This window comes from Hyla sarda, chromosome 10, assembly GCF_029499605.1.
Source record: "Hyla sarda isolate aHylSar1 chromosome 10, aHylSar1.hap1, whole genome shotgun sequence".
Lineage (NCBI taxonomy): Eukaryota > Metazoa > Chordata > Amphibia > Anura > Hylidae > Hyla > Hyla sarda.
In genome coordinates, this window is record NC_079198.1 from 58,039,150 (window position 1) to 58,052,653 (window position 13,504).

The 13,504-nt window shown below is 43.4% G+C and overlaps 1 protein-coding gene across 1 annotated transcript in view; it reads right to left on the reverse strand.

The window, feature by feature from the left end:
- FAM83E (family with sequence similarity 83 member E) overlaps positions 1 to 13,504 on the reverse strand; it is a 61,700-nt gene that overhangs the window by 18,036 nt on the left and 30,160 nt on the right. The window contains exons 3-5 of the mRNA XM_056543346.1: positions 13,133 to 13,300; positions 11,742 to 11,866; positions 5,505 to 6,252 (exon numbers count right to left, since the gene is read on the reverse strand). Coding sequence (XP_056399321.1) covers positions 5,505 to 6,252; positions 11,742 to 11,866; positions 13,133 to 13,300 — 1,041 coding nt within the window. The remainder of the gene's footprint in view (positions 1 to 5,504; positions 6,253 to 11,741; positions 11,867 to 13,132; positions 13,301 to 13,504) is intronic.

Consider the following 13,504-nt stretch of genomic DNA (forward strand, 5'->3'; position numbering starts at 1 on the left):
TGACCCGGAATTACTGGCTGATCGGGGCCGTCAGAGACGGCCCCGAACAGCCAGAGCCTGCTGGGGTGAGGTGACACTGGTGTCACCTCACGATCGCCCTGATTCGTCGGCCGGATTACCGGTCGACCAATCAGGGCGCCTGCTGCGGGTGTCACTCCCGCACCCGCTCCGCCCCTCTTCCGGAGGACGTGAGCGGGTGCGGGATGTGCACCCCTGGTGCTGGGGACCCCGATCCCCGGCATTAATGTTGGGATCGGGGCCCCAGGAGCGACGACGGCGGCGGGACTGACCTGTGCGGCGATCAAGCAGCAGCAGGAGGTGAGTGACAGCCTCCTGCTGTTGCTTAGCAACAGCTCCCAGCATGCAAAAAGGGCATGCTGGGAGCTGTAGTTATGCAACAGGAGGAGGCAGACCACCACAACTCCCAGCATGCATTTATGGGCATGCTGGGACTTATGGTTTTGCAACAGCTGGAGGCACATTCTTTCTATGGAAAAGTGTACCTTCAGCTGTTGTGTCACTACAACTCCCAGCTTGCACAAACAGCTTAAGTGCATGCTGGGAGTTGTAGTGGTGCATCTGCTGGTTGCATAACTACAACTCCCAGCATGCCCGTTGGCTGTCGGTGACTGCTGAGAGTTGTAGTTTTGCAACAGCTGAAGGCACACTGAGTTAAGTAGCAAACCAGTGTGTCTCCAGCTATGGCATAAATACAATCCCCAGCATCCCCAGCCAAAGTAGTATGCCTCCCGTTGTTGCATAACTACAACACCCAGCATGCCCTTCCGCTGTCCGTACATGCTGGAAGTTGTAGCTTTTACAACAGCTGAAGGCACACTGGTTGCAAAACACTGAGTTTGTTGCCAAACTCGGTGTTTCACAACCTGTGTGTCTCCAGCTGTTGCAAAACTACAACTCCCAGCATGCACTGATAGACCGTACATGCTGGGAGTTGTAGTTTTGCAACAGCTGGATGTCCCCCCCCCCCCCCCAATGTGAACGTACAGGGTACACTCACATGGGCGAAGGATTACAGTAAGTATCCGTCTGCAAGTTTGAGCTGAGGCAAATTTTCTGCCGCTGCTCAAACTGCCAGCGAGAAACTACCCCGCCCATGCGACTGTACCCTAAAAACACTACACTACACTAACACAAAATAAAAAGTAAAAAACACTACATATACACATACCCCTACACAGCCCCCTTCCCCTCCCCAATAAAAATGAAAAACGTCTGGTACGCCACTGTTTCCAAAACGGAGCCTCCAGCTGTTGCAAAACAACTACTCCCAGTATTACCAGACAGCCACTGACTGTCCAGGCATGCTGGGACTTTTACAACAGCTGGAGGCACCCTATTTGGGAATCACTGGCATAGAATACCCCTATGTCCACCCCTATGCAAGTCCCTAATTCAGGCCTCAAATGCGCATGGCGCTCTCACTTTGGAGCCCTGTCGTATTTCAAGGCAACAGTTTAGGGTCACATATGGGGTATCGCCGTACTCGGGAGAAATTGTGTTACAAATTATGGGGGGTATTTTCTGCTATTACCCTTTTTAAAAATCTAAAATTTTTGGGAAACCAACATTTTAGGTAAAATTTTTAGTTTTTTTTTTACATATGCAAAAGTTGTGAATCACCTGTGGGGTATTAAGGTTCACATTACCCCTTGTTATGTTCCCCGAGGGGTCTAGTTTCCAAAATGGTATGCCATGTGTTTTTTTTTTTGCTTTCCTGGCACCATAGGGGCTTCCTAAATGCGGCATGCCCCCAGAGCAAAATTTGCTTTCAAAAAGCCAAATGTGACTCCTCCTCTTCTGAGACCTGTAGTGCGCCAGCAGAGCACTTCTCACCCCCATATGGGGTGTTTTCTGAATCGGGAGAAATTGAGCTTCAAATTTTGGGGGGTATTTTCTGCTATTACCCTTTTAAAAAATGTAAAAATTTTGGGAAACCAAGCATTTTAGGTAAAAAAAAATGTTTTTTTTTTACATATGCAAAAGTCGTGAAACACCTGTGGGGTATTAAGGTTCACATTACCCCTTGTTACGTTCCACGAGGGGTCTAGTTTCCAAAATGGTATGCCATGTGTTTTTTTTGCTGTTCTGGCACCATAGGGGCTTCCTAAATGCGGCATGCCCCCAGAGCAAAATTTGCTTTCAAAAAGCCAAATGTGACTCCTTCTCTTCTGAGACCTGTAGTGCGCCAGCAGAGCACTTCTCACCCCCATATGGGGTGTTTTCTGAATCGGGAGAAATTGGGCTTCAAATTTTGGGGGGTATTTTCTGCTATTACCCTTTTTAAAAATGTAAAAATTTTGGGAAACCAAGCATTTTCGGAAAAAAAATATTTTTTTTTAACATATGCAAAAGTCGTGAAACACCTGTAGGGTATTAAGGTTCACTTTACCCCTTTTTACATTCCCCGAGGGGTCTGGTTTCCAAAATGGTATGCCATGTGTTTTTTTTTTGAGGTTCTGGCACCATAGGGGCTTCCTAAATGCGGCATGCCCCCAGAGCAAAATTTGCTTTCAAAAAGCCAAATGTGACTCCTTCTCTTCTGAGACCTGTAGTGCGCCAGTAGAGCACTTTTCACCCCCATATGGGGTGTTTTCTGAATCGGGAGAAATTGGGCTTCAAATTTTGGGGGGTATTTTCTGCTATTATCCTTTTTAAAAATGTAACATTTTTGGGAAACCAAGCATTTTAGGTAAAACATTTTTTTTTTTTTTTACATATGCAAAAGTCGTGAATCACCTGTGGGGTATTAAGGTTCACTTTACCCCTTGTTACGTTCCCTGAGGGGTCTAGTTTCCAAAATGGTATGCCATGTGTTTTTTTTTGCTGTCCTGGCACCATAGGGGCTTCCTAAAGGTGACATGCCTCCCAAAAACCATTTGACGCTCCTTCCCTTCTGAGCCCTCTACTGCGCCCGCCGAACAATTAATTGGGTTTCAAATACAAGTAAAAATTTTCTCCTTTTTACCCCTTGCAAAAATTCAAAAATTGGGTCTACAAGAACATGCGAGTGTAAAAAATGAAGATTGTGAATTTTCTCCCTCACTTTTCTGCTATTCCTGTGAAACACCTAAAGGGTAAATACACTTATTGAATGTCATTTTGAATACTTTGGGGGGTGTAGTTTTTATAATGGGGTCATTTATGGGGTATTTCTAATATGAATACCCTTCAAATCCACTTCAAACCTGAACTGGTCCATGAAAAATAGCGAGTTTGAAAATTTTGTGAAAAATTTCCAAATTGCTGCTGAACTTTGAAGCCCTCTGGTGTCTTCCAAAAGTAAAAACTCATAAATTTTATGATGCAAACATAAAGTAGACATATTGTATATGTGAACCCAAAAATGTTATTTTGAATATCCATTTTCCTTACATGCAGAGAGCTTCAAAGTTAGAAAAATGCTAAATTTTCATTTTTTTCATCAAATTTTGGGATTTTTCACCAAGAAAGAATGCAAGTTACCATAAAATTTTACCACTAAGTTAAAGTAGAATATGTCACGAAAAAACTATCTCAGAATCAGAATGATAACTAAAAGCATTCCAGAGTTATTAATGTTTAAAGTGACAGTGGTCAGAATTGCAAAAAACGCTCTGGTCCTTAAGGTGTAAAATGGCCTGGTCCTTAAGGGGTTAAGTCAGAATACCCCTTTAAGGAACATTGTTTTTATTCTCTGGCAAGCGATGTATTGTACCTTCTATATTTATTAAAAGGGTTCTCCACTTTAGACAGTTCCTACTTGTTAGAAACTCCTTTGCCAGCTATCTAATGACAAAGGATCTTCCTGCTGGAACCATCAGCGATCAGCTGTTATCCGTGAACATAGGTGGCAATGAATGCTTAGTTTCCATGCAGCACTACAACATAGTAAATTAAAGGGGTTGTGTCAACTCACAAAGTTATCCCCTTTCCACTGTTCAGTGATCTGACCCCCACCATTTTTGGAACCTGAGTCTCCCAGTAGAATAATTTGGCAGGGCATGTATGTATGTTCACACTCCATTCATGCTCTATGGAGGCTGCAGAGATAGCAGAACGCTTTACTTGGATACCTGTGGCAACTCTCATAACATAAGGAATGGAGCAGTGATGCACATGCAGGTTCTGCCACACTATTTTGATGGGAGACTTGGGTCACTGTTCTCAAGATTGTGGGGGTCTAAGCAGTTGGACCATCCACCATCAGATCATTTGTGAGGAATAACTTGCAATAATTTGTAGGCATGACATTGCGAGTTGGGACAACCCTTTAAACATTACACAGTTCTCACTATGAAATGCAGTATAAAACCCTCCAAAATGAGAGCGGAATTTTGTAGCCAGCTTTTATTAGATGAGAATCCTAAATGCTGGGAGTTGTAGTTTTGCAACATCTGGAGGTCCGCTGGTTGAAGACCACTGGATAGGAGGTAATACTCATGTGTCCCCGCCGCTCCGGACCCGTCACAGCTGACCTGACAGTAGCTACATCGCTGTCGCCGCATCCCCGGGGTGTCCCCGATGGTCTGGACGTCTTCCTCCCCGGGATCCACGCTCTCTGTCGCCGACATCACGTCGCCGTCATCACGTCACTAAGCACGCCGCTCCTATTGGATGACGGGACGGCGTGCGCGACGACATGATGACGTTGAAGGAGGGCGCCGGCCATGCAGGGGATCCCGGCACAGAGCAGACACCGAGGAGGCAGGTAAGGGCCCTCCCGTTGTCCTGTAAGCTGTTCAGGACACCGCGATTTCACCGCGGCGGTCCCGGACAGCCCGACTGAGCAGCCGGGTTACTGTCACTTTCGCTTCAGACGCGGCGGTCAGCTTTGATCACCACGTCTGAAGGGTTAATACAGGGCATCACCGCGATCGGTGATGTCCTGTATTAGCCGCGAGTCCCGGCCGTTGATGGCCGCAGGGACCGACCCGATAGGTGTGTATTCGCCGTTTAAGACACACCAACTTCCCCCCCCCCCCCAGTTTTGGGGAAGAAAAAGTGTGTCTTATACGGCGAAAAATACGGTAACATTAGGTTTCAAAAACTGGACAGCCCCTTTAAATTACACATTAAAAAGATTTGAGTTTATTAAGCAGGAAAGTAAACCCGGCCAATTCTTAAGAATGTTATCTTACAGGTAATCCAGAAATGGGCATGTATCGTGATATCTGACACCAGGTACATGTTTGTTATATTTAGCACTTTCTATAGAAATTCTCAATTGTTTGTTCTCAAACCTGAATTCTTTTGTGTCAGTGGGAACCAACAGGTGCTGGATTTCAAATACTGTGCGATCAGATATGATCAGATGAACAAAGTGGAGAAAGAAAAATAATCTGTGTTGTTTTACATCTAGCAGCCATTTCTTTTAGTCTTCAACCAGACTGATGGATTAGACTTACATAAATGTCATCAAGCTTTTCAGAAATCTGTACAGTGGTAATATCTGCATATGCATGAAAAGTACTTTTTATTCCAAGCTAAATAAAATACCAACTCACCTTTGAGTCCTCCCCAAGTTCTAAGGGGTTTTGTCTTCCGCCAGGTTCACCACTGCAGCCTGACAATTGAGACAGCTGACTAAGATCCCACAGAGACTTGCTCGGCCTTCCCCCTGTGGTCTTAGCCACAGACAGCCTATTTCGTTGAACATTCTTTAAAATATCACTCAAAGCACTGTGGGACTCCTGAGCACTCCGAAGGTTCATGGTAGGTCCCTCAAAATTGCGACAGGCAGCAAGGCGGTGGCGAATGGAGTAATCGGGCACATTTACTGCTTCTTTAGCTGTAAAATCTTGAGGCGCACCTGAAGTCCTGTTAAATCCAGCATCCATTCCATTATTCTTAACGATTGCTGGTACAACAGTCCGCCGCTCTGCTATTTTATTAATACTTTTTGACAACTGTAATCCACCCAGTGGGGTCAGGAAAGGAGATGAAATTACATCTGTCGGCTGCAAAGCTCCATTGGTGGTAAACCTTTGAGGTGAGGAAAATCCATTGATATAGGGTTCTGGCACAACTGGCACAACCTGTGCAGTAGAATTTATGTTTTCATCAGTTTTAGGCACATCTATTGTAGATGAGGGTAGTATTACACTGTTAAGGGCTTCTTTGTTGAAATCATATCTCTGAAGTGGTCGAGAGGCTGCAAACAGTGTACGGAACTCATTATCAAATGAATCGGTTATTTCTCCCGTTAGAAGTGTGATCAAGTTCCTGTCTAGTCTTGAGTCACTCCATGTGAAACTGAAAAAGAAATATCACATATATTATGAAATAAAAGTAATTACCCTATTTTTCGCCCTATAGGATGCACCGGCATATAAGACGCACCCTATTTTGAAAGGTGCAAAATCTAGAAAAAAAAGATTCTGCACCCAACAGTGATCTTTAACCTGCCGACCTCCATATGTTGCAAAACTACAGCTCCCAGCATGCCCGGACAGCCGTTGGCTGTCCGTTCATGCTGGGAGTTGTAGTTTTGCAACATCTGGAGGTCCGCAGGTTGAAGACCACTGGATAGGAGGCAACACTCACCTGTCCCCGCCGCTCCGGACCCGTGACTGCTGCCCTGGATGTCGCTCCATCACTGTCGCTGCATCCCCGTTGGGTTCCGGACACTCCGGATGTCTTCTTCCCCGGGATCCACGCTCTCCGTCGCTGTCATCACGTCGCTACGCACGCCACTCCTATTGGATGACGGGACGGCGTGCGCGACGACGTGATGACGTCGAAGGAGAGCGCTGGCCATGCAGGGGCACAGAGCAGACACCAAGGAGGCAGGTAAGGTCCCTCCCGGTGTCCTGTTAGCTGTTTGGGATGCCGCGATTTCACCGCGCCGGTCCCGAACAGCCCGACTGAACAGCCGGGTTAGTGTTACTTTCACTTCAGACGCGGCGGTCAGTTTTGATCGCCGCGTCTGAAGGGTTAATACAGGGCATCACCGCGATCAGAAGGGAAGGAGATACAATGGGATTTTGGAGAGTGAATTTTTCTGAAATGGTTTTTGGGGGGCATGTCACATTTAGAAAGCCCCTATGGTGCCAGAACAGCAGAAAACCCCACATGGCATACCATTGTGGAAACTACACCCCTCAAGGCACGTAACAAGGGGTCCAGTTAGCCTTAACACCGCACAGGTGTTTGACAACTTTTCGTTAAAATCGGTTGTGTAAATGGAATAAAAAAATTACACTAAAGTGCAGTTTTCTCCCCAAATTTACCATTTTTACAAAGGGTAATGGAAGAAAATGCCCCCCCCCCCCCCAAATTTGTAAACCCATCTCTTCTGAGTTTGGAAATACCCCATGTTAGGACGTAAAATGCTCTGCTGGCGAACTACAATGTTCAGAAGAGAAGGAGTCACATTTGGCTTTTTGAAAGCAACTTTTGCTGAAATGTTTTTTTGGGGGCATGTCGCATTTAGGAAACCCCTGTGGTGCCAGAACAGCAAAAAATACCCACGTGGCATACTATTTTGGAAACTACACCCCTTAACAAATGTAACAAGGGGTACAGTGAGCCTTCACTACCCACAAGTGTTTGACAACTTTTTGTTAAAGTTGGATGTGTAAATGAAAAAAAATTTTTTTTTACTAAAATGCATTTTTTCCCCAAAATTTAACATTTTTACAAGGGGAAATAGGAGAAAATGATCCCAAAATTTGTATTTTAATTTTTCATTTTCACGGACCACTGTTCCAAAAATCTGTCAGACACCTGTGGGGTGTAAATTCTCACTGTACCCCTTATTACATTACATGAGGGGTGTAGTCCAAAATGCGGTCACATGTGTCGGGGGGTCCATTGTTCTGGCACTATGGGGGCTTTGTAAACACACGTGGCCTTCAATTCTGGACAAATTTTCTCTTCAAAATTCCAATGGTGCTCCTTCTCTTCTGAGCATTGTAGTTCGCCAGCAGAGCATTTTACATTCACATATGGGGTATTTTCTTACTCAGAAGAGATGGGGTTACAAATTTTTGGGGGCTTTTTTCCTATTTTCCCTTGTGAAAATGAAAAATTTTGGGTAACACCAGCATTTTAGTGAAAAAAACTTTTTTTTTCATTTTCCCATCCAAATTTAATGAAAATTCGTCAAACACCTGTGGGGTGTTAAGGCTCACTATACCCCTTGTCACGTTCCATGAGGGGTGTAGTTTCCAAAATGGGTTCACATGTGGGTATTTATCTTTTTGGGTTTATGTCAGAACCGCTGTAAAATCAGCCACCCATGTGCAAATCACCAATTTAGGCCTCAAATGTAAATGGTGCACTCACACTCTTGAGCCTTGTTGTGCGTCCACAGAGCATTTTACGCCCACACATGGGGTATTTCCGTACTCAGGAGAAATTACGTTCCAAATTTTGGGGGTCTTTTTTCCTTTTACCGCTTGTGAAAATAAAAAGTATGGGGCAACACCAGCATGTTAGAGTAATTTTTTTTTTTTACACTAACAGGCTGGTGTAGCCCCCAACTTTTCCCTTTCATAAGGGGTAAAAGGAGGAAAAGCCCCCCAAAATTTGTAGTGCAACTTCTCCCGAGTACGGAAATACCCCATATGTGTCCCTAAACTGTTTCCTTGAAATACGACAGGGCTCCGAAGTGAGAGAGAGCGCCATGCGCATTTGAGGGCTAAATTAGGGATTGCATAGGGGTGGACATAGGGGTATTCTACGCCAGTAATTCCCAAACAGGGTGCCTCCAGCTGTTGCTAAACTCCAAGCATGCCTAGACAGTCAGTGGCTGTCCAGAAATGCTGGGAGTTGTTGTTTTGCAACAGCTGTAGGCACCGTTTTGGAAACACTGCCGTACAAGACGTTTTTAATTTTTATTGGGGCTGACAGTGTGAGGGGGTGTATATGTAGTGTTTTAACCTTTATTATATGTTAGTGTAGTGTAGTATTTTTAGGGTACTTTCACACTGTCGGGTTACGGGCAGTTTCCCGCAGCCCAAACTTGAAGCAGGAAATTTACTGTAAACCTGTCCGTGTGAATGTACCTTGTACATTCACATGGGACGGGGGGGGGGGGGGGGAAACCTCCAGCTGTTTCAAAACTACAACTCCCAGCATTACTGACAGACTGTGCATGCTGAGAGTTGTACTTTTGCAACAGCTGGAGGCACACTGGTTGGAAAACCTTCAGTTAGGTTCTGTTACCTAACTCACTATTTTCCATCCAGTGTGTCTCCAGCTGTTGCAAAACTACAACTCCCAGCATGTACTAATCACCGAAAGGCATGCTGGGAGATGTAGTTATGCAACAGCTGGAGGTACACAACTACAACTCCCAGCATGCCGTGACAGCTGTTCGCTGTCTGGGCATGTTGGGATTTGCATTTTTGCATCTGGAGGGCTACAGATTATAGACCAGTGCACAGTGATCTGCAAACTGTGGACCTCCAGATGTTGCAAAACTACAAATCCCAGCATGCCCAGACAACAAACAGCTATGTGGGCATGCTAGGAGTTGTAGTTTTGCAAGATCTGGAGGGATATAGTTTAGAGACCACTGTATAATGGTCTCAAACTGCAGCCCTCCAGCTGTTGCAAAACTACATATTCCAGCATGCCCAAACAGCTGTCTGGGCATGCTGGGAGTTGTAGTTTTGCAACATCTGGAGGGCTAGAGTTTAGAGACCACAGTCTCAGACTGTAGCCCTCCAGATCAACTTACCGGCTTAAGATCCCGGGAGCCGTCCTCTTCTGACGCACGTCACGCCGCCCGCCGATCACCGTCACCGCTGTCTCTGGATGGGTAAGTGGACGTCGGCGTTCTGCCCTGCCTATTGCGGGTGGGAAGGATGGGGAAAATGAAAGTAAACCCCCCCTGCCCCCGATCTGCTATTGGTCGTCGATTCTGACGATCAATAGCAGACTAATAGCAGGGATAGGAGGAGTGGCACCCCTGCCACCTCCTATCCCTTCAGGGGGATCGTGGGTGTCTTAGACAACCGCGATCCCCCTTTTATTCCGGGTCACCGGGTCACCATAGACCCGTATGACGCAGAATCGGCGCAAATCGCAAGTGTGAATTCACTTGCAATTTGCCCCGATCGCCGATGGGGGTGGTCTGATGACCCCCCTGGGCATTTGCTCGATATAAGCAGTCATCCGGGTCCGATCCCTGCTCGGCGTGTGGCGGGGACCGAAATTCCCACAGGCATATGGATACGCCCTGGGTCCTTAAGTACCAGGACGTCAAGGCGTATCCATACGCTCTAGGTCCTTAAGTGGTTAAGTTGGATAATCTTCTAGTATATTTTGAGAGACTGATATTAATGCATGGAACCATGCAAGTTATTCTCATTGCTGCTAGGTAAAATTTACATATGCAAATTAAAATATAGTTTCCTGAGGGTATTAAAGTCTATGCAAGTCTATACTGGATACTTAGGAACCACACGCCATAAACTTACAGGTAGGTTATTTAACTCTTTAAGGACACTGAGTTTTGGCTTTGAGGACACAGACAATTTTCATCATCGTTCACTTTGCAACTAATGACACTTTTCATTTCACCATAAAATGCATGGTAAAAAAAATATATATTATTTGTAGGGAAAATTGTAAAAAAGAGGACATTTTTTTACTTTTGAGAGATTTGTTTCTTTTACGCCGTGCACTTTACGGTAAAACTGACATGTTTACTTCATTCTGTGAATTATATGATTACAAAGATACCCATATTTTCATAGTTTTTGTATTATTGTACTAGGTAAAATCACCCTATTCTGGCCCCTATAAGTTTTTTTTTTCAGTCTACACATGATGCTGTGGAAGAGCTAATTTTTGATCTGTAAGTTCTACTTTTGCATATATGTGACTTTTTGGATTTGGTAATGATTTGTGTTTGTGCCATTTACCGTATAGGATTAATAATGTTATATTTAAATTGTTTGAAAAATCCCACACATTACAATACCATGTATTTATTTATATATTTTTTAATTTAATGTGAGAAATGGGAAAAGGAGGTGATTGGAGGAGGGGCTTTCTATATTCCAAAAAAATATTTTTATTATTTTATCTACACTTTTTAAGTCCCCATATGTGACTTACATAAGCAATCTTTAGATTACTAATACTGAACAATGCTATACTATTGCATAGCATTGGTAGTAGAATCCATCTGTGATAGACTGCAGTAGCAGATCCCCGAGTGGCCAGCACGGAAACCTTTAGAAGGCCATGAAATCTGATTGGACACCCACAGTCACAATGGGGGTGGGGGGGGGGTGGTGGTGGATGCCGATCGGGCAGGTGACAGGAGCTGCTCCTGTCACAATGGCAGGCACAAATGGCCATACATGTGTTGTTTCGGGGTTAACTTCCTTTAAAAGTTGTCCTTGTGTGTGTCTGAGATATTAGATGAGAGGGTACTGGAGGCAGGGACCTATTTGTTTAATAACAATCTCTGTACAGTGATGAGGAGTATGTTACAGCTACATAATGATAGAAACAAACAAATAAGAAGCACATTCCTAGATAATTGCAAATATTATTCTTTGAAGTGATGCTCTCACATTGGAGCCCATAATTATTTCTATGAGTAGCTCCATGACTAAGAATCCTTGCCAAGATATAGGCTGCATGTTTTCTGCTGACAGTCCCTGCAGAGCAGCAGTGCAGATCTTGCAGTCCAGTAAGGAGCTATTCTGATATTTACATTTTATTTCTTAAATCTTTGATTTATGCCTGGAGTAATATTAAACAGAGTTTTATTCCCTTACCTATAGGTTCCAGTTATTACAGTACTACAATCAACCAACAGAAACTTCTCTTTCAGCACTCCTGTTACTTGCTTCAAATGTCGAGTACTAAACATGCATCCAGAAATGACCCTTATACGGATATTCTGTAAAAATGTAAAGAAGTAGTTAAAATAAAAGCAGACAGACCATCAGCATGTATTATAGTGCTGTGAAATATCACTTGCTGTCTTTTTGATGTTGTCTACCGTGGCACATATGGTAATAGATAACCATAAGGTCAATACAAGAACTCCAACATGCCTGATCATTCTCTCCCCCAATATCTGGGGAGAGTCAGGAGGCATTTTCTTCGCTTTACAAATAACACATAAAATAGTAACATTGTGCAGTAAATTTACTACTTTTGACAATTGTAATTGTCTGAAATTGTCAGTTCCAGTATGACAACTATGCTATCACTTTGTGTATGAACTGAAGAGAAAATCATTGGCTCACTAAAGGAAGGTGTGTTATTTTATGGTTATGACTTTTGTAAATCAAGTGTAAACAAATTCTCACTTTACTGACATGCTGTATGGCCCAGTCTGCTCTCTTTATAGCTCTATACACCTGTAGGACTTGTTATCTGGCAGACATTGTAGCTATTTTATTGCTCTCTCAAACACTGTTGGCCACGCACATTCCGATTTGGTTCCTTTTTGATGTTCTGTCAAAGAACATGTGTCATATTTCCAGAAGTTCTGGATTTCCCAATATGTTTGAGAGCTTAGTATAGTTCAAAATCCCTATCCAACATTGTTAAAGGGGAACTCCGGTGGAAAATTTTTTTTTTTTAGAAGTTGAGTTGCTCTTTTCTGTCTGACCACAGTGCTCTCTGCTGACACCTCTGTCCTAAGCAGGAGAGGAATTATATGGGAATTTGTTCCTACTCTGGACAGCTTCTGACATGTGGTGTCAGCAGAGAGCACTGTGGTCAGACTGAAAAGAACAACTCAACTTCCTCTGGAGCATACAGCAGCTAATAAGTACTGGAAGGATTAATGATTTTTAACAGAAGTAATATAAATCAGTTTAACTTTCTGGAACCAGTTGATTAAAAAAAAAACAACAACATAGTTTTCTACCAGAGTACCCTTTTAAGATACAAATATCTAAAGGCTGGCTTTATTTTCTAATAAGAAGCAGTATGGCCTAAAAATAAGACATACGTAACTTGCCAGCTTCAGCTTTAAAAGACTTCTATCAGCCCCAAATAGAATGTAGTCTGACCAACACATGAAATGATTCAGAGATCTTCACTAAGACCCTAGGACAATGGTGTGTTAAAAACATGACTCCATAGTCCATTGAACTGGATTCTTTATAAAGTTATAAAAACTGTAGAAATAATAGAAAAGATGAGGTTATACCTCTGTGAATCTAACATTAATTCTGGTTGTTTCCACCATATGAAGAAAAGAAGCCAGATGATGTAAACTTAAGATAATGTATACAGGAACCATGCGTCTTGTAGCTGCTTCATACATGTCCAAGAAAATATCTGGATCTGTGAATATATCCATCACAACAGCAATGACCTGAAAGAGAAACATTTTAAGTTATTAGGATTTAGTCTTAAGACTACTTGTCAACATTTAAAATCTTTTGACATAAACATTAGAGATGAGCAAATTTTTTGAAAAATTCGATTTGGCCGATTCACCGAATTTTCTGAAAAAAATTTTGAATTTATTTGTGGCAAAGCTCTATTAAAACGGCTATTTCTGGCCTACAGAGGGCCT